Raw genomic sequence first — 22,659 nt, forward strand, 5'->3', positions numbered from 1 at the left:
CTCTGCCCCTCCCCTGCTTGCACATGCTCTCTCTCAAAAATAAGTAAAGCTTAAAAGAGAGAGAGAGAGAGAGAGAGAGAGAGAGAGAGAGAGAGAGAATGAGAATAGACTGGGCTCATATCTCCCTTTTACCTTTTTGCTTTGTGCTTCCTGCCTTCCCACCTGGAACTCAGATGCAGTGCTGGGGAGTGGAGCACACATTTTACACCCATAAGGATGACAGCCATGTGCTAAGGGCAGAGCAGAAAGAAAATTCCAGGTTCCTCAATGAACCATGAAGCCATAGTATCAGCCCTGTGCTGCCTACGACCGGTTTTCCTACAATGTGGAAAAGGAAACTCCTAACACTTAAACCCTGCAGGGAGGTTTCTATGTGGTACAACACAAAGCAATCTTAACTGGACACTCCAAGCCTCTGAGAGCCCAATGCTCCCTTCCACTGCTTGTGTGGAAACACGATCACACTCTGGCCATCATCTGCTCAAGTGTCTGTTTCCCTGACGTGTTTGAAGGCATGGGGCAAGCACTCAATAAGCGTTTGCTGAGAGAATGGTGACAAGGGACACTGTTGTGTCTTTCCTGACACACAGGAAAGGCCTGCGGCCTATGGCCTCCTTGCCCCTTCTCTCCTCCGTCGGCGGAGCATCATCTCTATGACCTGTGAGGTATTTTCAAGCTCTCAAATTCTCTGATTCCATCTCACATCCAGTACACTCTCCTCACAGAGGAGGCTACAAAAATATAAGACACAGGCTGGGCCCTCCTTTGGGGAAGTCCAGGAATGCATACTGGATAATAGCTAATGCTTACACAGCACTTCTTAGACCCCACTGTCATTTTTTTTAAGCGAGGCAAAAGGCATATAAAAGGGACCATTTTAAAGTGAAAAATTCAGTACAGTCAGTCAGAGAAAGACAAATATATGACTTCACTAGTATGAGGAATTTAAGATACAATACAGATGAACATAAAGGAAGGGAAGCAAAAATAATATAAAAACAGGGAGGGGACAAAACATAAGAGACTCTTAAATATAGAGAACAGAGGGTTGCTGGAGGGGCTGTGGGAGAGGGGATAGGCTAAATGGGCAAGGGGCATTAAGGAAGACACTTGTGGGGATGAGCACTGGGTGTTATACATAGGGGATGAACCACTGGAATCTACTCCTGAAATCATTGTTGCATTATATGCTAACTAACTTGGATGTAAATTAAAAAACAAATAAACTAAAAAAAAATAAAATACAGTGAAAAATTCAGTGGCATTTAGTACATTCACAACGTTGTGCAATCAGCACTTTTATGTAACTCCAAAACCTTTCCATCACCCCAACATAAAAGTTTGCACCCATCAAGTTTGCAACTTCCCATTCTCCCTTCCCCCCAGCTCCCACCAGCCACCGATCTTCATTGTCTCTGTGGTTTCCCTATCCTGGATATCTCATATAAATGGAGTGACCTGGCAGGCCAACAAGGGCAGGTAGGGTCTCAGTGTTCACACATTAGGATGACAGTGGGTTTTTTTTGTCCAACCAACCTGAGGTCAAGGATTCCCACTGCAGCTCAAGTGGCTGAGATTAAATGTCTTTACAATCCAGCTCCTAGGAAACCTTTCAAATTAGGTGTGGGATGAGCCTCTCAGTAGATTAGGGAAAGAGCTTTTATGGAGTATTAACAGAGGGTGAACTGGGTGGTCTGGATTGGGGGCTGCTATGGTGGTGGTGGTGGTGGTGGTGGTGGTGGTGGTGTGTGTGTGTGTGTGTCTATGTGTGTGTCTGTGTGTCTGTGTGTCTGTGTCTGTGTATGTCTGTGTGTCTATGTATGTGTCTGTGTATAGACAAACATCCTGGAGCACATAGGAATTTCCTTTCATGTACGAATAATCTTTATAGATCACTAGGTGCTTTGACATCCTTTCTCTGCAGTTCTCAAAAGGAGGCAGGGCAAGCACTCGCAAGCCCAATTTATAGATGAGTCAGCTGAGGTCTCATTTAGATGACCTGCCCAAAGTTGCATGAAGAATGAATTGCAGGGCCCCAAGCTTGCATGCTCTCCTTTCTGAATGACACACTTCCCCTTCTTTGATGTGTTTTGACTATCTGAAAAGACCTTTAAAAACCTGCTCAGTAGGGCCGCCTGGGTGGCTTGGTCAGTTAAGCATCCGACTCTTGATTTCAGCTCAGGTCATGATCCTGACGTTCGTGAGATTGAGCCCCATGTCAAGCTCTGTGCTGTGAGATTGTTTGGGATTCTCTCTCTGCCCCTGCCCTGCTTGTTCTCTTTTTCTCTCTCAAAATAAACAAATAAACATTAAAAATATCTGCTCATTGTTCGGGTGGAGGGAGGAGAAAATGTGTTTGCAGGTTGTATTAGTCAAAAACAAAATACCATAGACTGAGTGGCTTAAACACCATAAATCTATTTCTCACTGTTCCAGAGGCTGGAAGTCCAAAATCAAGGTGCCAGCATATTTGGTTCCTAGTGGGAACTCTCTTCCCAGCTTGCAGATGGCCATCTTCTGGCTATGTCCTTGCATGGTGGAGAGAGAGAGCAACCTCTCTGGTGTCTTTTCTTTTAAGAGCTCTACTCTCATCATGAGGGCACCACCCTCATGACCTCACCTAACTCTAATTACTTCCCAAAGGCCTATGTCCAAGTACCATCAAACCAGGGGTTAGTGCTTCAATATATTAATTTGAGGGGGTGAGGACACAAATATTCAGTCTACGGTACAGGTGGAAACACATCTCTTTGTCATCATTGGTGGCGATTGTGTGCTGCAGCCAGCAAGACATTGGAATGTTCTTGTCAAAAAAAAAGACAGTATTTATCAGGTCATGATCTTGCGGTTCCTAAGTTCAAGCCCCGAATCAGGCTCTGTGCTGACAGCTAAGAGCCTGGAGCCTGCTTCAGATTGTGTCTCCCTCTCTCTCTGCCCCTATCCCTCTCACACTCTCTCTGACTCTCTCTCTCTCAAAAATAACTCTAGGATGGGGGTGGGCAGCAGGGAAGGAGGGCAAAACTCAAAGAGTTTTAAGAAGAGAGTTAAGTTTGCCAGATTTAGCGAACAAAAACAAACATTTACTTAATTTTGAATTTCAAATAAACTAATTTTTTAAAGTGTGTCTCGTTTAGTTTGGAATATCTATCTATATATCTATATATATATTCATTTCTTATCTGAAATTCAAACTTGGTGTTCTGTATTTTTATCAGGCAACCCTAAAAGAGAGGGGCCAAGAACTCTGAGACAAGGACATAAATGTGGGGAGGGGCTGCTGCAGGATCTCTGGACTGATGCTTCTTTTATGCATTTAACTTTTTGTTTAATCTTTTAAAAATACTAACCGGCTTTGTTTTTTATTTTTGTAACACGTGCATAACATAAATGTAACGTTTAAACTATTCTTAAGTATATGGTTCAGTGGCATTAAGTATGTTCACACTGTTGTACATCACTGCTACCAATCTCCAGAACTTTCTCCTCATCCCAAACTGACATGTCAAAGAAAACCAGAACTGCACAGTAGTTAGAGCAGTGAAAAGAGATTTATTCAGGACTTTGCAACAGGGGAAAAGAAGCCTCGGTATAGAAGCAGGGTCACTTGCAAATACAGCATGGACAAGTGGGGATTCAGAGTCAAGGAGCAGGTTGGGGCGGGGACGGGGGATAGAAAATCACTAACTGGATAGTCAGTCTTTGCTCAACCGACCGAACAGGATTCTCGCTGAAGGCAGCCAGGGCGATGGGCTAGCACCGGAGGTTCCGGGGGGGGGGGGGGGGGGCGGTGATCGTGGGGAATGAGGTACCTGGTCAGATATGGAGGGTGATCTGATGTAGAGACGAGGGGATTCCGGCTAAGGAAACTTAAGAGGGTTCTGGCTAACAACTGGGTGATGCAGGTCCAAGGGTAGAGAATTCAGAGGAGCCTGAGTCAGTTCTGGGCAGAGAGACGGACAGAATGTCTGTGCTCATTAAACGGTCACCCCGCCCCGCCGCACACCCACCGCTCTACCTTCTGTCTGTCTGAGTTCGACTGCCCCAGGCACTCACACAGTGGCAGTCCTTCTGCGTTTGCCTTACACGGTCACTCCTCAGTGACTCTGAGGGGACAGGTGCCCCCGGAGGCACAGCCCAGGCCACAGGGCACGGGGGGAGCCGCGGACCCGCGATGAAGCGCACGGCTGGAGGGAGGGCGGTTCTTGGACCCGGGTCGGGGGTCGCGCTCCGGGGCGGCGCTGCGGAGCGGAGGGGGCGGGCAATCGGCGGAAGGCGGCTGGGAACGGGGGGACGGGACGCCCGCCTGGACTACGGCTCCGGGCTGCGGTGGGGGGCGGTTCCGAGCAGGGGCCCGCCACTGGCCGCCTAGAGCTCCACCAGCCGGCCGAGCGCCCCGAGAGGCGGAGCAGCGGCGCCGCGGCGGCGGCGCCAGGACCCGGCGGAGCGGGCGCAGCGGAAGCGCGGCGGCCGGAGCGGCTGGCGGCGGGCGGCGCGCAGGTGAGGAACGGGCGGCCGGCGGGCGGGCCAGGGGAGGGCGCGGGCCCCGGGGCCGCGCGGGGACGTGGAGGGCGGGACGCAGAGGAGAGGCGGGAGGGAGGGGCTCCGGGAGGCGGGATCCGCTGCACCCCTTTCCCGGTGCCGACGCCAGCTGCCGCCCGCACAGGCCTGCGCCCGGCCTCACTTCCCACCCCGCCGCCCCGCGTGCTGCCCGCCCGGAAGCGGTGTCGGGCGTCGGCCCCCAGAAAGACTGCCCCTCCGCGCTCGCCTGCACTCGGGGCGCCCGTCTTCCCCCGGCCTGAGGCCCAGGCCGAGGCCGGGGCGCGGGGAGGGCCCTGGCGGCCCGCCGGACTCGCGGCCCCAGGCACCAGGCCTCCCTTCCTGTCGCGGCCCACCGCGCCCCGTGACCCTCACGTGCCTTTCCACACTCCGGGCGCTGGGCCCTGCGAGTGGGCCGAACCGAACCCTCGAACCCCTCTTTTGCAGCTCCCGTCCCTCCCCGGCCCCTCTTAGCTGACCTCCCACTGCTTTCCCCGGTCTTGCTTCCTGACTGCCTACAGCACTGGTTTTAACCTGGGCTGTAGACCCTGGGAGCCGGCTGTCCGGGGATGGTTTGCAGAAAAGACTTTATGCACTTCTGAAATTATAAACTGCACTGCGAGATGGGTTTGGTGTATGTTCATTTTCTGGGAGAGTCCATGGTTTTTATCAGATTCTGTAAGGGAGTGCCACGCAATAGAAATACGGTGTGAGCCACACATGTGATTTTACAAGTAAAAAGAAAGAGGTGAGATGGATTTAGTAATAGGTTTTCTTTAACCTAATATATCTAAAATATGGTCATTTCAGCCTGTAATCAATATAACAATTTTGATGAGATATTTTACATTTTTTTCCTAGTAAGTCTTTGAAATTTGGTGTACGTTTTACACTTACACTGCACCTCAACTTGGATTGGCCACATTTCAGATGGCCCATAGCCACATGCAGCTAGTGGCTACCATATTGGACAGCACAGGCCTAAGGGTTTCAGTCCAAACTTCTTGCCATGGTTTTCAGTGTTTATCACAGTCTGGCCTCTCCTTTTTTTCCCTGCTAATGGCCCAAGGAACGTCATACCCTTATCACTCAAGCCACTTGCCATTCCCTACACAGCTTTGTTCAAGCTGTTCTGCCTGGAATGTTCTCTCCTGCACTGCCTTTCCAGGCTTGGTAGGGAGATGCAGCTTCTGCGGAGAGGCTTTTCCTGACTCCCCTAACCTCTGGAGGGATTTATCACTGCTTCCTCAGTGCTTCCTCCCTAGCACTGTATTCCTGGCTGAATTAGACCGCTTATCACATGGTGTTTGTTTTGAGGCTGTCTCTATGACTAGCATAGTGTCCTATTCATCTTTTTGTGATCGTGGCTGGCATCTAATAGTTGATCAGTAGATGCTTGCAGACAGAACGAGTAAGCCACTAACTAGCTATACTCAATCTCTTAATTCTTGAGTGGACCTGTTACTTCCTTGTTTGGGAGATTTGTCCCCGTACTACCCCCTCACGTTAATGTACACACACGCACACACACACACACACACACACACACACACACACACACAGAAGGGGTAACTTAGGAGGAATGCATCTCAAGATGTACACAGAAAGTATCTTCTACCTTTTACCCTCTCCTGATCTCAGGGATGGGAAAACTGAGGTACAGAATTAAGTTAGAGTGGCCAGCAAATTTGCATCAATATGAATATAAATAGGGGGGTTCCTTGGAAGGAGGGCAGTGGTCTCAGAGTTAGGTTCCTCAGGCATCAGCTGGCCCCACTTTGGCCATTTGATAGGAGAGAAGAGAAGTGGGGAGGTGGGGAGTAACTCCTGGGCCCTGATGACGATTCTAGGCAGCTTCAGGTCTGGGAAACTGAGGATTGTCACTGCTGGAGAAAAAGTTGAAGAGCAGACCCGTCATTTCAGATCATGAAGAGGCCTGGCCTGGGCAGGGTAGGAGAGAACCTGTAGGGTAGAAGGAAGTGCTGGGGAAGCTAGCAGAGGGAGCAAAGGTGTAAACTCCTTGGAGAAGATGGTGTGACGTTGGGAATAACCACTTCTTCAAGAGTAGTACCATTCTCCGTCTGCAGAATGGGAAATGGAAAAAACCAGAGATTCAGAGAAGGCAAGCAACTTACCCGAAGTCACACAGTTCTTAAGCCTAAATGAAGCCTCCTGAACCCTCCCCATCACACTTACCCTGCCTCACCCACACCTGTGTTGCAATCAGGGACCCCAACATGGTGCCTGAGAGAACAGGTGTGCAGCGCAGTGCCAGGTCTGATTAATGTCTTCCTCGCCATCTTCTGCTGAGGGGCTGTGATTAGGCCTATTTATAGGGGCCCGGTGCCTTAATATTCTGCCTGGTACATCCCTTGCCAATCAAATCAGTGCTGTCTGCAGTGTGATTGCTGCTTTAGTGGCACCAGGGAGCGGAGTTAATTAAACCCAGTATAAATAGACTCTGCCCTCATCTTGCAATTCGAAGGAGTGTTTTTCCTTCTTGTCCCCCGCCCCCACATGTTCCTCCTTCCTCCTGGCCCCCCCTTAGCTCTAGCCTCGGGGAGCAGAGCCCAGACACTGGTGTACGCAGAGTCACCAGCCACTACCTATCCTGTCTCAGGAACAGGTCTTGAGTTCTTCGGGGTCAAAGTGGGAAGAATTCAGGAGTCCACATTTTCTGTGCTTTTCCAGACTTGGCTGTCATTTGGCAGTTGACACAGGCATTTTTCCCCCCAAATCCATCCCTCTGCTCCCAGCCTCTTTTGAACTCTGCAGCCAGGGTTTCTTTCTTGTTCATCCAGGCTCAGGAGTTTGAAATGAGATAATGTACAGAAAGGGTGCCTAGCAGAGCAGCAAGCACCTTCTCTGACTGCTTCTCTTCAGCCTCCATCATCCCTATCAATTTTCTTTCCTCATTCACGCAGCAAGCATCTACAGAGTACCAGCTCCTGGGAGCTCCTGGCCTCCCACCCAGTGCCCTGTCCTTCACTTCCCAGCCTGCACTGGCTGAACATGTGGCAGACAGTTGGGGTGGGGGGCTGGGCTCTCTTCTCCCAGCACTTTGCCCAGTGGTGGCTGAGTGTGGGCGGTCCTCATGCTCTGGTTCCCTCCCACAGGCACCATGACTCCCATGAGGACCCAGCACTCGTTGGCGGGGCAGACCTATGCGGTGCCGCTCATCCAGCCAGACCTGCGGCGAGAGGAGGCCATCCAGCAGGTGGCAGATGCCCTTCAGTACCTGCAGAAAGTCTCTGGAGACATCTTTAGCAGGTGGGTGCCGCCACCGACCCGCACCTGATTGGGGGCTGGGCAGTGGGAGTGCACCCTCTAGGAGCAGCCCTTTTGGTGATTCTTGGTCTTGGAGGGACCCAGCTGGCTTCCCTGTGCCCAGGGGGCCCAAGGTAGGAGCCCAACTTAGAAACTTTTTCTCTTAAGTGCTCATGGGAACTCAGTGCATGCTATCCCACTGAGCCCCCGGGGGGCCTGTGCCCTCACTCATTCCTGCAGTCAGCAAATATTTATTCAGTGCTTCTTATGTGTGCAAGGCACCGTGCTGCACTCTTTAGTTACTTACAGCAGCGGGTAAGGCAGTGTCCCTGTCCCAACCAGAGAGTGTGCGGGTTTCCCTCACTGTCTGAAAGGTCACGTTCTGCCACTTTGCTTTTATGAATGACCTACGCTCGTACCTGTGTTTGCTAACTGAAAGAAATCCAAAGTGGGTTCTCACTTGTATGAACTGGTAGTTGCTTCTTCGCTGCACACCTTTGCAGTTTCTGAAAGGTTCACGGGATCACTCTACCGGTGGATGGTGATGGGGTCGGGGGTGGGGGGGGAACCCTGGACTCTGGCAGGAGAGACAGACTGTAACCAATTGTGTAATTAGTGATTTAATTACAATTGTGATGAAGACCTACTTATAGTGGTTTTGTAATAACTGATACTCATATGGCATTATCCATGTGCCACCATTGATCTGAGTGCATTAACTCAACCCTCAGAACAACTTTATGAGGACATGTGCTTGTTATCTCCATTTTACTAGAGGAGACTGAGGCACAGCTAAGAGACTTGCCCAAGTGGCAGAGCCAGGGGTCACACCCAGCTGTTATGGCTCTAGACTCTGGAATTATCACTGTCTCCCTGTGATGGGGAAATAGGGTGTGACAGGAGTTGGTAACAGGAAGCCTGATTTGGTCTGGGGGGATCAGGGAAGACATATGTGAGGAAAAACATTTATGAGAAAATCTGAAGGGTGAGTAGGAGTTATTGTGAGTGGGTAGATTGAGAAGAAAATTCCAGAAAGAAAGAAGGACATGAGCTAAAGCCCCGAGATGGGAAGGACCCGAATGGAAGCCAATATGGTTGGAGCAAGGAGAGTAAGAGACTGAGGGGGCCGAGAAGCCCTGGTGAGGTAGGCAGGGCCTTAGGGGTAGTTTATGGTTTTGAGTAGGAGTATTGCCAGTGCTTATCTAGCATAACCCTCGGCTATAATGATTTTCACTCAGCGGTTATTGACTGGTGTTTGCTGTTTCTTTGCAAAGGTCCCAGGTTTTGTCCTTTATGCAGGTCTTTGTCTTTTTCTGGCTAGAAGAAGCCTGAAATGGGGCTTAGATCTCCTTCCTGGTGCCCACATCATGCCTTCACATGGGGACCTTTTATCCCACCCAGTGTGAAGTATTTGATTGAGGTCCCTCCTGTGGTCCAAGTCACCCCCCCTCCCCTGCTTGTACCCCTGACCAGGAAACCCCTGCTCCTTCACCATGTAACCTCCCCCTTCATCACCTGGAAGCAGGCCTCCTCCTGGAAGCCTTCCCGAGTACGGGCAGAAAATGGGAGGAGTTAGACTTGATATAAACAGCAGATCCTCTTACTCTTTGGCCTCTGACCTGACCCCCAAATCACCTACCTACCCTGAGCCTATACAGAAGGTAAATGTAACAAAAGGGTGGTGCCCCAAAGTGATGAAGGGGGGTTGCCTCTGGAGCAGTCTGCCTGGGCTCCATTCTGACTTCCCCATTTGCTTGCTTTATAAACTTGAGCAAGTTACTTAATCTCTCTCAGCCTCAGTGTTCTCATCTATAAAATGGCATCAATAATGCTGCCTTCCTCATAGGATTGTGGTAAAGATTAAATAGATTAAAACTTGCAAGGGAATTAAAGTACCTGGAGTATAGTAAGCATTCAGTTAAACATCCCCTCTTTTATCAGTTGCTGTCAGCTCTGCTCCTTTGCTGCCTATGGTGGCCCTCCATTAACTTGCTATCAATAGTTATGAAAAGTGTTATGTGCCCGTTTTGTGCCTATATTTGTGCTGAATATGCCTAAGGAATTTTTGCTAAATATGCCTAAGGAACACATAAGCGAAGGACACAAGCCTTTAAGAGCCACCAGTCCCAGATTATAGCCACCCCATGCCCAGTGACTGAAATGGATGCCAAAAACAATCCATCAGAAACATTTGTGTTTTCTCTCCAGGATTGTGATTGTATGCTTGCCTTTCTCTAAGGGGAGCACTGGATTTTTAGTATGCTGCCCTTTCCCTTCCTGGTGTTTGACACTGGTAGACAGTTTCGCTGTCCCTGTGCCCATGGATGGAATGAGGGGAGGGCGGGAAGTCTATCTCCTGGGAGAAAGTGGTGAAATATGGGCCCTCCCAAGTGGCTAGGCCTGGTCCAGAGAAGGTACGGTGCTTCTCAGGAGCCCAGGACCTAAGTCCAGGCTCCCCTCACAGCCAGGTGCCTGGTCACTCCATTAACCTCCAGCCATGTGCCAAATGTGCTGGACCCTGAGGGGTACCGATACGTGAGGGGTACAACGTGGTTCTTGTCCCCACGGATCTTATAGTCTAGAATGCTAAAACAGTAAGTCTTTAGATGGATTCTTTTTTTTTTTTCTTTCCAAGATTTTATTTAAATTCAAGTTACTTAACATATAGTGTAGTACTGGTTTCAGGAGTAGAATTTAGTGATTCATCGCTTACATATAACACCTGGTACTCATTACAAGTGCCCTACAAACAACCCTCAGTTTGTTCTCTATAATTAAGAGTCTCTTATGGTTTGTCTCCTTCTCTGTTTTTATCGTATTTTATTTATTTTTCCTCCCCTTCCCTTTTGTTCATCTGTTTTGTTTCTTAAATTCTACATATGAGTGAAATCATATGGTATTTGTCTTTATCTGACTGACTTATTTTGCTTAGCATAATACACTGTAGCTCTGTCTACATTGTTGCAAATGGCAAGATTTCATTCTTTTTGATGGCTGAGAATATCCCATTGTGTATACACACACACACACACACACACACACACACACACACACACACTACATCCACTTTATCCATTGGTCAGTTGGTGGACATTTGGGCTGTTTCCATAATTTGGCTGTTGTCAGTAATGCTGCTGTAAACATCGGTGTGCATGTGCTTCTTCGAATCTGTATTTTTGTGTCCTCTGGATAAGTACCTACTAGTGCAATTGCTGGGTCGTAGGGTAGTTCTATCTTTAAATTTCTGAGGTAGTTCTATCTTTCTATGTATCCTCCTAAATGTTTTCCAGAGTGGCTGTACCAGTTTGCATTCCCACCAGCAGTGTAAGAGGGTGCCCCTTTCTCCGCATCCTCACCAACATCTGTTGTTTCCTGAGTTGTTAATTTTAGCCATTCTGATAGGTGTAAGGTGGTATCTCATTGTGGTTTTTATTCATATTTCCCTGATGATGGATGATGGTAGATGGAGTCTTGGTTGTATAACATTAATTGGGCAGGCTTCTAGGGATCTAGAGAAGGGAGAAATAAGTAAGAATTGGTGGCACATTGGGGCACCTGGGTGACTCTGGCAGTTGAGTGTACAACTCTTGATTTTGGTTTAGGTCATGATCTCGAAGTTCATGGGATCAAGCCCCGCGTCAGGCTCTGCGCTGACAACACAAAGCCTGCTTGGGATCCTGTCTCTCTGCCTCTCCCCTGCTTGTGCTCTCTCTCTCTCTCAAAATAGTAAAAACTTAAATGTGCCACCATTTTTTTTTTAATCAGTCAGAACTCCCTAAACCAGTTGAAGCAAACAGCAATCAATCAGTAGAGCAGGATTTGGAGTTGCAGGGCTTAAGTGATGTCCTCAGTACCTGACGTTTCTTCCATTCCATCCCAGCTTGCTGCTTCTGGGTCAGTCCCATTCCCCGCCAGGCTTCACTCTGCAATAGGGCCAGAAGCTCATACACTCAGGTTCAGGTCCAGCAGGAAAGAGGGCTTTCCTCTGTGTCAGTATCTCCTCGGAAGGCCCGTTGGCCTGGCTGGGTTCTCCTGTCTATCCCAGAGCCCATTGTGGGGGCAGAGAGCATGACACGCCAATTGGCATAGACCCTGTTAAGGGTATTACTCCTACACCCTGGGTTTAGCCCCAGCTGAAGTGCAGGGACCCGGCCTATGGGAGCAGTGGATTCCTTACAGGAAATGAGGGCCCTTACTTGAGTAAGGAAGAAGTAGAGGAAACCCACATGCCTCCTACACATGGTCAGGGAAGGCCGGCCTCCTGAAGGTGGCCATAGGAGGGATAGGTTGTGTTTAGGCAGGGTAGGAATGTGCATGTACAGGTCATCTAGTGAGGTCCACAAACGGGTGCCAGAAGCTCAGAGTCCTGAATGGGGAGCATGGTGTATCCCAGGCTCCCCAGGGGAGGGTGGCCTGAACGGGGAGTGTTTTGTACTGGGAGTAGAGACATTACTGCTTGCCCCACACATTCAGTTCCTTCACTGCAGAACAGGGTGTGAAAAGTCAACTTTACCTGTGTCTGTGGGCCTCGCTTCCCCCTTAGATTGTGTGCCTTTGGGAGCTGGGCTGTCGCTTCTTCCTGTGCTCCGCATTGCTGTGGGAATGCACCATGGCAGGGGAGTGGGAGGGTGGAGGTGGGGGAGTGAACAGTTGAGATCAGAACATTAGGGTCCAGGGGGCTTCTCCTAACAGGACGGGACTTTGGTCTTGGTTCAGGCCTTGTAGGGAGCCATGATAGGTTCTGGAGCCGGGAAGGGTGCCATAGAAGAGTTGAGAGAAGGCTCAGCAGGCAGCCCTCACAGAGTGGACAGGAAGAGGAGAGGGTGGCTTCCAGGGACCCACTGAGAGCTGTTGCTGCAGTCAGGGCAGGGAAGGGGTGAGGCTGCAGTCCAGGGGAGCTGCCGGCAGGGAGGGCTGGATGAGAGACATTTCAGAGGGAATGATGACAGATTGGGGTGAAGGAAAAGGAGGGGTCAGGGATAATGTGGGGTGGGGGGTCGTACCCAGACCCAGCCTTATTTGTCTGCTCCTCCCACCCCCATCCTGCAGCAGTCAGCAAGTGTGTGCGCTTCTCATTTCTCATGGGCTTTTGCAGTGAATGTGACCCCCGCCTGGAATCTTCCCCCTTAAACTTATTCCACCTGCTTGGAAACTTCTTGCAAAGAAGAGACAGCCAGGTATCTGTCTCTCCTCCCCACTGTTTTGCCATTTCAGGCGCAGGCCCATCAGCCCCAGGGGCATCTGTGCCCAGTTCCGCAGGTAGGTGAGCTCATGGAAAATTAGCATTCTGAGCTGGCCTTCTTCCTCCTGCTCTGCCGCAGCGGGAGCCGCAGGGAGAATGGAGAGAATGACAAGCACCTCTCAGGCTCTCCTGGACCCGCTTCTCCTCCTGCCTGGCAGAGTGCCCATCCCTCACCTGCCCTCATCTTCACCTGGGACGAGCCAGGCTCCAAAATAGCTGCCCAGAGACGTCAGTGGCTTCACATGACTTAGATGACAAGGCAGAGGGGGCTGGGGTGGCATAGGGAAGAGGAGCTGGACAGTGTGGAGGTTGGGGTCAAGTGCTGTCACTCGGTGTCCCCATCAGCCCTAGCGCTGTGGCCACCTCACTGAGGAAGCCGCGGCCTGGGGAAGGGTTCCTTTTCTCTGCAGAGCTTTTCCCCTGCTTCTCTTTTGTCTTTCCAGCCCCTCCTTCCCTCTCTCCCCTTCCTCCTTTCCCATCCTTCCCCCTCTGCCTCGCTTCCTCCAGACTCCCCTCCCCTCCCCTCCTTTCTTGGTCCTGATTGGCACCTGGTGACTCCCGAGGTTGGCAAGCACTCAGTCAGCCGCCTGCATAATTAGCAGATCATTCCTAATCATCTCAGTGAGTGGAGGAGGAGGAGGAGGAGGAGGAGGAGAGAATGGCAAGAGCAGGTTCAGGGGGGTCTCAATGCCAAGGGGTGGGACAGGCGAGGGGAGAAGCAGAGACTCTGGGGCATGAAGGGTGCTCCCTCCTCCCTCCTCCCCAGCAGTCTCTGCAGAAGGCAGGGTGGGAGTGCTGATGGCCAGGGGCCGTGGCAGAAAATCATCCCTGAGGGAATGGGAGTGAGTGTTGGAGGTAGGGGCCCCCGGGCCCAAGCACTATCCTGGCCACCTGTCCCCAACCTCCCCCACACCAGGCGGGGAGTGGTCCCTAGGGCGCTTCCTTGAATCCCTCCCACGCCAGCCAGAGGAGCCCTTGCTGTTGCCCAGCTCTCTGCTCCATGGTGTTCTTTCCTGGCCTGGAACTTCCTGCTTCACGTCAGCTCAGCACCACCTCTTCTTGCTTTCATCTGAGTGCCTGGAGCCCCTCTTCCTTCCTAATCTCGGGGGTAGCAATAGCAAATGCTAACCGAGTACTTTGGATATAGCTGCTAGTACAGGAACACTAGACATACAAGTGCTCGTTTTAACCTTTACAATAGTTCCATGATCTAGAAGTCACTGTCCCTGTTTTAGCTGAAGAAACCTGAGGCCGAGGCCAGCTGAGTGATTTGCTCAAGGTCACACTGCTGCTAACTGGATGTTAGACCCAGGTTTGTGGGGCATCGTAGTCACTTCTCCCTTGGAGAGGGGAATCTCCCTGAGGGCGGTTTTGCGTTACCTGATTCTTTTCTGTCCCAGGCTCTGAGCAGACCAACTAAGCCAGTTCCTTCCTGTCACCGCCAGCAGAAACAGCCCTGGTGTCTGGGCGAATGTGTTTTGAGGACATGGCTTCCATGATAAGCTTGGAAACAGACCTGCCTTGAAGCAGACCATCAAGCCAGCGGGCATCAATTAGGAATGGCAGATCGCCCACTTGCCACTACCCCCCACCCTCACGGGAGACGCCGCTAATGGGTTGTGGCACTCCATCCCAGCCGCGTATGGCCTGCCAGTCCTTCCTAATGCAGCCTTCATACTGCCACTGCCCAGCAGTGAGAGCCCTTTCACCCATGGTCTGCAGTGTCTTTGGCCCCCATGGCTGTGACTGTGACAGATTAGATGGGGGCTTTGTCAACAAGCAGGCCATTACCTAGACCTGTAGGCTCTTGGATGCTTGTAAGCTCCTGTCCTCCTCTCCCCTGCCCTGCACAGCAGTCTCCCTTGGAGCGTTCCTGACAGGTGGTCATCCTGCTGGACTCTGATTTTCAAAGCTGTGTAACTGTTTACTAAAAAGTTCTTGTGCAGAAGATCTGCACAAGAGGTCTGCTTCCTTATAACTCCACCCGCTGGTCCTTATGCAGCCTTCTGGGGTGACGGAATAAGTCTACTCGCTTCTCAGCCCAACAGCACTTGTTATAGTTTTGATATTTGAAGGGAATCACCATATTCCCTAAGTCATCTCACCTGTAGCCAGAACACCCTTCAGTCATCTTTGTATGACTCCTCGCTGTCCTCATCACCCTCCTTTGGACGTTAACTTGTCACTTTACATTCAGCTGGTATTCATTACACGTCAGGCACAGTCCCAGGTACTAGAGATACAGCAGTGAATGAAAACAGACCCTATAGTCCGGATGGAATTCAGAGGACTCTTAAAATGTGGACCAGTATACGGGCACCTGGGAGGCTTTGCAGCTGAGCGTCCAACTCTTGATTTCAGTTCAGGTCATGATCCCAGGGTCATGGGATTGAGCCCTGTGTTGATAAGATTCTGTCTCTGCCCCTCTTCCCCCACTCGTGCTCTCTCTTCTCTCTTTCTCTAAAATAAATAAAAAATGTGGATCCAGTTTAAAGGGGACACAGCTGCAGAGAGGTTGGTGCTCAGCATAGGTTAGCTCATTAATCTGGGGTCTGTTTTCTCTATAGTGCCTCCAAGAGAGTGGATGTCCCCTGTTTACTGAAAGAAGGAAGGAGGGACAAGGAGCTGTGTGCCCCAAGATCACATTTCCTTTTTAAGCTGCTTAACACACTTTTAGCTCATACTGAGCTATAGTTAACCAGAACCTCAGGCCTTGTTGCTAAACCTCCATCTTTTCTGTATTTGTGTACTTTTTAAACCTAAATGCTGGACTTCATCCCTTGTCAATTTCATCTTGTTGATTGCAGTTCATCTTTCTGGCCTCGCGAGATTATTTGAGTCTTGATTCTGCTATGTGGACCATTTTGACCCTCCTCCGTTCAGTACCCCCAGTTTACTAATCCAGTGTTACATGAGCTAGATGGGGCCCTGCCAGAGGCCTTTGTGCAAGGCTGAAATCATTTCGTTCTTCGGCAGTGCCCTTTGGGTACTGTTGCTCATCTGGCTCTGATTTTTCCTAAATGTGCTCTCCTCCAACCCCCATAGCTCCATCTCGTCTACAGGATTTTGTGAGAAGCCGTCAGAATCCTTGCTGACTCAAGATGCACTGTGTTTAAGGCTTTCCCCTGATACACCAGTCTAATAACGCTGTCAAAAAAAGAAATGCTGTGAATTTAGAACAATGCTGGCCCCTGGGATCTGCCTCTTTCTCCTCGAAGTGCTTACAGACCCTCGATTTAATAATCCATTCTGGAAATTTGCCAGGGTTTATTGTTTAAGCTTTATGTTTGCAACTTGGAGAAACGGGCCCTTCTCTCCTTGATGGAAGAACTGGAACAGAATAGCCTTTGTCCTTCTCCAGTTCTGATGTCCCTCCCACTCTCCATGTTGACTTCAAGCCGAGTGGTTATGTAACCACTGACGTTGCTTCAGCACCCAGGGGCAGAATGTGGCTGGGTTGGGAATGGGAGGAAGTAGCTTGTGCGTGAGTAACCTTTCTCAGTGGATGGAAACCTTTCTTCCTGCCAGAAAAGATGGAGCTCACACAAGTCTGGTGATTCTGCATTCTCTCACTGGAAGGAAGCTCTGCCCTCTGTTCTCTCTGTTACTGCCCCACTCAGACCAGTCTGTCAAGGAAGACTAAGCTGCTTTGGGTACCTGCTTGTACCCTAGCCCCCCACCTCATGTAGCTCCCTACACATAAGGAGCCAGGAGTAATCAGGGAGTTTGGGGAACAGAGACCCCTACGGTTGTGAAATTGGCTGATCGGGTTGGTTCTCTGGGGGACAGAATCCTCTAGAGTTGGTAGAGGTTGGTTGATTTAGGAAGATTGGTCCAGAGCTTTGACTGTTCAACTTTTAAAGAAATCCCAGAGTTCCCTGGCTGTATAGTCTCTGACCCCAGAGGCAGCGGGGCCCCTCTGCCATCCAATGTGTCCTCCTCCCCTGCAAAGTAAACTTGCAGTTCTGCCTCTTTTGTTTTTCACTTGTGCACCCACTCCTGCCAGGTGAGTGCTTATATGAAACCCGGTGGTCGCAGGCAGGGACTGGTGTTCTTGGAGGTGGGGAAGCAACCGGGAGGAGGATGCCCTGGTGTCTCTGTCAACTCTGCGGTGAGAAGAAACTTGCCATCGCTCAATAATATGGGACAGCATAAGTGAGACTCACATGCATTTACATTTAGGGCATATGGGTACTGTCACTCAGCGAGCCCCTGCAGGTGCCAGCACTGGGAATGTAGTAGGGACCAAAGCAAAGCCCTTACCCCCTTGGAGCACACATGCATAATGTCAAATGGCTCTGTGTTAAAGCGGGTTGGGAAGTGACAGGTGCATCTTTAAGAGTCCTTGGCCAGGAAGGCTTCCGTGAGGAGGGTGCTCAGTGAAGCGAAGAAGCCAGCCTTGTGGTTATCTGTGGGGACAGCACTCCAATTGATGCAAAGGCCATGCGATAATACATTTGGCATGTTTGGGGACTAGCAGGGCACTGGTGTCACTGGAGCCCACTGATCAGGGAAGGGTGAGTGGAAACCCAAGAGCACCCTGACCACAACCATGAGAACCACGGTGGGGACTTTGGATTTGCCCACACAAGCTGTTTATGATATGTTGGGGCAGCTCCCTGTGAACGGGTCTGGGACTTGAATTTAGACCCAGTCTTGCCCGTCACCCATCCTTGCCGAGCTCTAGTTTCCTCGTCTGGAAGTAGGTGATTACGTACGTGAGTCACGATACTTTTGTCTCTGCTTGCCCCTGCTTGAGGCTGTAAACTCCTGGAGGCAGGAGCCCTGTCCCTTAAGATGGCACATCCAGGCACCGACTTGAGGCCAGAGCGATTCCCCATTCTTACCCAGAGCTCCAAGGAACCCAGTGGAATTCATTCATAGACTCTTCAGGTTAGACAAGCCTTGCAGAGGCCACCCGGGCAGTCCCAAGATCTGCTGTGACCAGCAGAGAACACTGTATTTTAAGGGCCCTTGCCCAAGCCCTTGGCTTTGCAGGTTTGCAGGAAGAAGCAAGTGTGCAGGAAGCTGTAGCCTTCTGGGGAGCGGCCCTCAGCCTGTGATTCTTTTTCCATGGCAGGATCTCCCAGCGAGTAGAGCTCAGCCGGAGGCAGCTGCAGGCCATTGGGGAGAGGGTCTCCTTGGCCCAGGCCAAGATTGAGAAGATCAAGGGCAGCAAGAAGGCCATCAAGGTAGCCCATGTGACCCTGAGTCCCTGTAGCTGGCAAGCAGTCCCAGAAATCCCATCCCCACACCTCTGAGGTTGCCCAGGTCCCTGCCCACCCTGTCCAGCCACCCCTCAAGCTTTCCTCCTGCTCAGAATCCACCCCTCCAACCCCACCCTAGGCTCTGGAGCATCTTGGGCCCCCTGAAGAATTGATCTAAGATTCTGTGTCCACAGGTGTTCTCCAGTGCCAAGTACCCAGCACCAGAGCGTCTGCAGGAGTATGGTTCCATCTTCACAGGTGCCCAGGACCCTGGTGTACAGAGACGCCCCCGCCACAGGATCCAGAGCAAGCACCGCCCCCTGGATGAGTGGGCCCTGCAGGTCTCATGCACTTGGAGGGGTGACCAGAGGTGGCCTTGGCTGTGGGGGAGGAACTGAGGGTTCTGTCCCCTCAGAGGATTTTGACTGGGATGGGTGGTCACTTTGACCCAGTACTGAAACCCACCATTCTTGTGTTACCACCCCTCATCCTGCCAGGAGAAGCTGAAATACTTCCCTGTGTGTGTGAACACCAAGCAAGAGCCTGAGGATGAGGCCGAGGAGGGGCTCGGGGGCCTTCCCAGCAACATCAGCTCCGTCAGCTCCTTGCTGCTGTTCAACACCACTGAGAACCTGTACGGCAGAGGGCGGGGCTCTGGAAGGGCGGCTGGGGGCCCAGCCTGGCTTTGTGGGGGATACAGGGAGTATCAGACTTGGGTGCAGAAGCCTGCAGGCTGGAGGGGGGGGCGGGGCTCAGGCGCTGAGCAGTTTGGTTTTTACCTTATAAGGCCTCGGAGTCCATAGTACAAACCGTGGCGCTGAAGAAACAGGAAAGATGGGTCAGGACCATGGGCCTAGAGCAGATATGATGGACTCCCCCCCACCCATCCCACCTCTGCAGGTACAAAAAGTACGTCTTCCTGGACCCCCTGGCTGGTGCTGTAACGAAGACCCACGTGATGCTGGGGGCAGAGACAGAGGAGAAGCTGTTCGATGCCCCTTTGTCCATCAGCAAGAGGGAGCAGCTGGAGCAACAGGTGGAGATGGAGGGCGCGTGTCGGGGAGGGGTGCAGCGGAGAGTCTGCCAGCATCCTCAGGGTCTGCTGAGGCCCTGCTCCCCCCCTGTTGTACATGGGTGTGCACGAGGCCCTGCTCACTGCCCCAAGGTCAGACTACAGGGCCCCGGTCCCCTGCAGCCCCCAACTCATACGCTCCCACCTAATCGTGCAGGTTCCAGAGAACTACTTCTATGTGCCTGACCTGGGCCAAGTGCCTGAGATCGACGTGCCATCCTACCTGCCTGACCTGCCAGGCATCGCTGACGACCTCATGTACAGTGCTGACCTGGGCCCCGGCATCGCCCCCTCCGCCCCTGGCACCATTCCAGAGCTGCCCACCTTCCACACAGAGGTGGCCGAGCCTTTCAAGCCAGGTGAGCTGGAAACAGGAGTTGGGCAGGAGCTCTTGGGCTCGGACACTTGCATCCTAGGAACATCACACTTTCCCACCTTTCCGTTGCAGACCCGGAAGATGGAGTGCTGATAGCACCCCCACCCCCACCCCCACCCCCGCCGCCTCCCCCAGCTCCAGCTGTGCTGGTCAGCGCTCCGCCACCCCCACCCCAGACCCTGGCCTCCCCAGGCCAAGGTGCCAGGGAAGAAGACCGCAGTGGTGGCTTGTCTCCAGGTAGAGCAGCAGCAGGGTGCCCCCGGGGTTGGGGGCGGGGAGGGGACATGTGTTCTGAGGATGCCTCTGATTTCTGGATTCCTGAAGGGTTTTCTGTAGGTTTATGTGGCCATAAGGTTCAGACTTTCAGAAGAATTGTAATTTCAAAATCTTGTTCCCCTGGGTACATGAAATAGTGGTTTTCAAACTGTAGCCTCCCAAAATTCTAATCTCCAGGGAGAGGGAGCCTAGACATGAAGGTGTGGTCCCTCATTCCTATTTAAAAAGGGGCTACTGAAAAAAATGGAAAAGTTCAGCAATAAAATATCCAAATCCTTAAAACGGGGATTTTCGTTTTAGTATGACATCTGGTTTATCTCCAGAACCCACAGGTGGCACAAAAACTCCTTGTTGGTTCATGTGTCAAGTTCAGACACTGTCAGCAAACAGGTAGATTTGCTGTAGCCCCTAAACCAAGTGGCGCTGGAAGGGAGCAGGGGTGCCTGCATACAGGACCTCCTGAGTGCAGGCAGACACAGTCAGCATTCAGGCTGCATATGGGCTCCCAAGGCTCGGCTTCACCCACTGGCTTCCTTTGTCAAGAGGAACAGCCTGTTCTCACAGCCAGGTTTGAGGGGAAGCCTCTGGACCCCCAGAACCTCCAGCTGGGCAAGGCTGTCCCATAGGGCAGCCTGCCTGAGCAGCCTTCTTCCTCACACCCTGCCCCTCCCAGCTACAGTCCAGGGAGCTCCCAAGGAAGTGGTGGACCCCTCCAGTGGCCGGGCCACTCTCCTGGAGTCCATCCGCCAGGCTGGGGGCATCGGCAAGGCCAAGCTGCGCAGCGTTAAGGAGCGCAAGCTGGAGAAGAAGAAACAGAAGGAGCAGGAGCAAGGTGAGGGGATCCTAGGACCATTCCAGGAGGGCTCTAGGAAAGGGCCACCTTCTCTTGTAGCCATGACTCTAATAGGGTGCTCTCTGCCCACCCCAAAGGTGGTGCAGAAAGGCAGCACCTAGCCAACCTGCCTTATGCTTCTGCTGGAAGCCCTGGGTGGCCTAGGCTGTGGGATCCTTCCTGGTTTTGTAGCCTGCTTAGAACTTTCCTCTTTAAGCTAATAGGAGACAGAGCCTCACCCAGCTCAAACTATGACAACAGAGAATCTTCTTAGAATCTGCCAGGGGCTGTCCAAGGACATGGTTGGGGACATGAGATCCTTTAGAGACTGAGGACCTGGAGGGTTAGCCCAGTCCTGCTTTGCTAAGCCTCTTGAGGCTGCAGGTTGCACCTGCTATGAATCTTAAATGCCGGCGTGACTAGAACACCTGGGCACAAAGCAGCAATGCCCTGGAAGTCCTGAGTTTAAATCCCATCGCCAGTTTCTAAGTTCTGCTCTATGACCTCAGACAAATTGCCTGACCTCTCTGGGCCAGTTTCCTCATCCGTACAATGGGGCCACTCATATCTCCCCCTCTGTTTCAGGTGGCTGTGTTACTCAGTTTCATATTAGTGCCCCAGTGCTGGATCCAGTGCCAGCCTGAACCTCCAAGACATGGTGGCTGTGGGAGGGGCTGGCATGTGTTGATAGTGAGCAAAAAATAAATAGATCCAAACCCTGAGAATGTCACCCCAGAGGCAGATTTTCCCCTTGGTTCCTTCATCTTTCCTTACTAGTGGCTTTCCCATTACAGTGAGAGCCACAAGCCAAGGTGGAGACCTGATGTCGGATCTCTTTAACAAGCTGGTCATGAGGCGTAAAGGTAGGAAGCAGAGCCTGCTGCCTTCCCTTGGGCTGGGAGGCTCAGGATATTTTGTATCATGAACGTTTTGCCACTTTCTTCCTGTTTTTAAGTCTCTAGGGGCTGGGTGAACTGGTATCCCACACCAACCCCCTCACCCTCCAACTCTGTCCCCCCAGGTATCTCTGGCAAAGGACCTGCAACGGGGACCGGTGAGGGGCCAGGAGGAGCCTTTGCCCGAATGTCAGACTCCATACCGCCTCTGCCTCCCCCACAGCAGCCACCTGGAGAGGAAGATGAGGACGACTGGGAATCCTAGGGGTTAGCCGTTCCTTCCCCACCAAAACCCAGATTTAGTTACTGCCCTCACATGGACATGGCTAGGAAGGGCTGCCTGGCCCGTGAGTCGCTCTGCCCCTGCTGCCCTTGGAGGAACAGGGATTGTGGAGGACTGCCCCCCTCCCAGGTCTGTGCCCGGAACCTTCTTCAAGGAGTGAGGTGGCCAGCTTCTGAGGCCAAATGGCTGGGAGGGGGGAGCCCCCTGCTCTCTGCCTGTGCTCTCCTCCAGCTACAGACTGAAATAAATACGTGGATCAATAAAGACATAATACCGCAAGAACCAAGCATAAACCAGTGGCACACTTTTAATCATGGAACTATAGCTGTGCAGAGTGCAAGTGTCTCCTCCCAGCCAGTGTCTGTCCTCCTGTTCCCACCAGGCTCAAGCAATGGGGGCAGAGCACCTGGCGGACCGAGGCCCCTTCCTCTGGGTCAGGGAGAGAAGAGAGGTGCAGTCAACAAGGGAAGCTGGTGCAGACGGAGGCGGGGGTATTTTCACACAGGGAAAAATGTCTCCCTGATAGACACGGGGTCTCTAAAAATAGTCCTGCTGAGAGCCTAATGGCCCTCAGCATAATTGCTAAGTCAGGGGAGGAGGTGTCTTGGAGTTTGCTCAAGTAGCTGAGGGGGAAGGTGCCACTGACTTGGAGGAAGACCTGGAGCCAAGCCA

General features: G+C 51.7%; 1 protein-coding gene and 1 long non-coding RNA gene across 2 annotated transcripts; one reads left to right on the forward strand and one right to left on the reverse strand.

The window, feature by feature from the left end:
* Positions 1 to 3,529: 3,529 nt before the first annotated feature.
* LOC122240276 lies at positions 3,530 to 4,450 on the reverse strand. The gene is made up of 2 exons (XR_006219749.1): positions 4,054 to 4,450; positions 3,530 to 3,940 (listed from the first exon to the last, which is right to left on the reverse strand). It is a non-coding gene; the product is annotated as an uncharacterized LOC122240276 (long non-coding RNA).
* A 12-nt stretch (positions 4,451 to 4,462) lies between these two features.
* WASHC1 (WASH complex subunit 1) lies at positions 4,463 to 22,558 on the forward strand. The gene is made up of 11 exons (XM_042991548.1): positions 4,463 to 4,497; positions 7,653 to 7,806; positions 18,126 to 18,237; positions 18,447 to 18,593; positions 18,750 to 18,886; positions 19,153 to 19,288; positions 19,482 to 19,683; positions 19,773 to 19,937; positions 20,650 to 20,808; positions 21,603 to 21,671; positions 21,830 to 22,558. The coding sequence occupies exons 2-11, from the start codon at positions 7,658 to 7,660 to the stop codon at positions 21,967 to 21,969; spliced, it is 1,416 nt and encodes a 471-aa protein (XP_042847482.1). The 5' UTR covers positions 4,463 to 4,497; positions 7,653 to 7,657; the 3' UTR covers positions 21,970 to 22,558.
* The last annotated feature ends 101 nt before the right edge of the window (positions 22,559 to 22,659 follow it).

Source organism: Panthera tigris, chromosome B4 (assembly GCF_018350195.1).
Source record: "Panthera tigris isolate Pti1 chromosome B4, P.tigris_Pti1_mat1.1, whole genome shotgun sequence".
Taxonomy (NCBI): domain Eukaryota; kingdom Metazoa; phylum Chordata; class Mammalia; order Carnivora; family Felidae; genus Panthera; species Panthera tigris.

Bases quoted from the DNA above. Each gene is read 5' to 3' on its own strand.
- WASHC1 (XM_042991548.1), top strand. From the start codon at position 7,658: ATGACTCCCATGAGGACCCAGCACTCGTTGGCGGGGCAGACCTATGCG. The intron at 18,238-18,446 runs GTAGCCCATGTG...CTGTGTCCACAG, and splicing joins GCAGCAAGAAGGCCATCAAG to GTGTTCTCCAGTGCCAAGTA. The intron at 19,938-20,649 runs GTAGAGCAGCAG...TGCCCCTCCCAG, and splicing joins CAGTGGTGGCTTGTCTCCAG to CTACAGTCCAGGGAGCTCCC.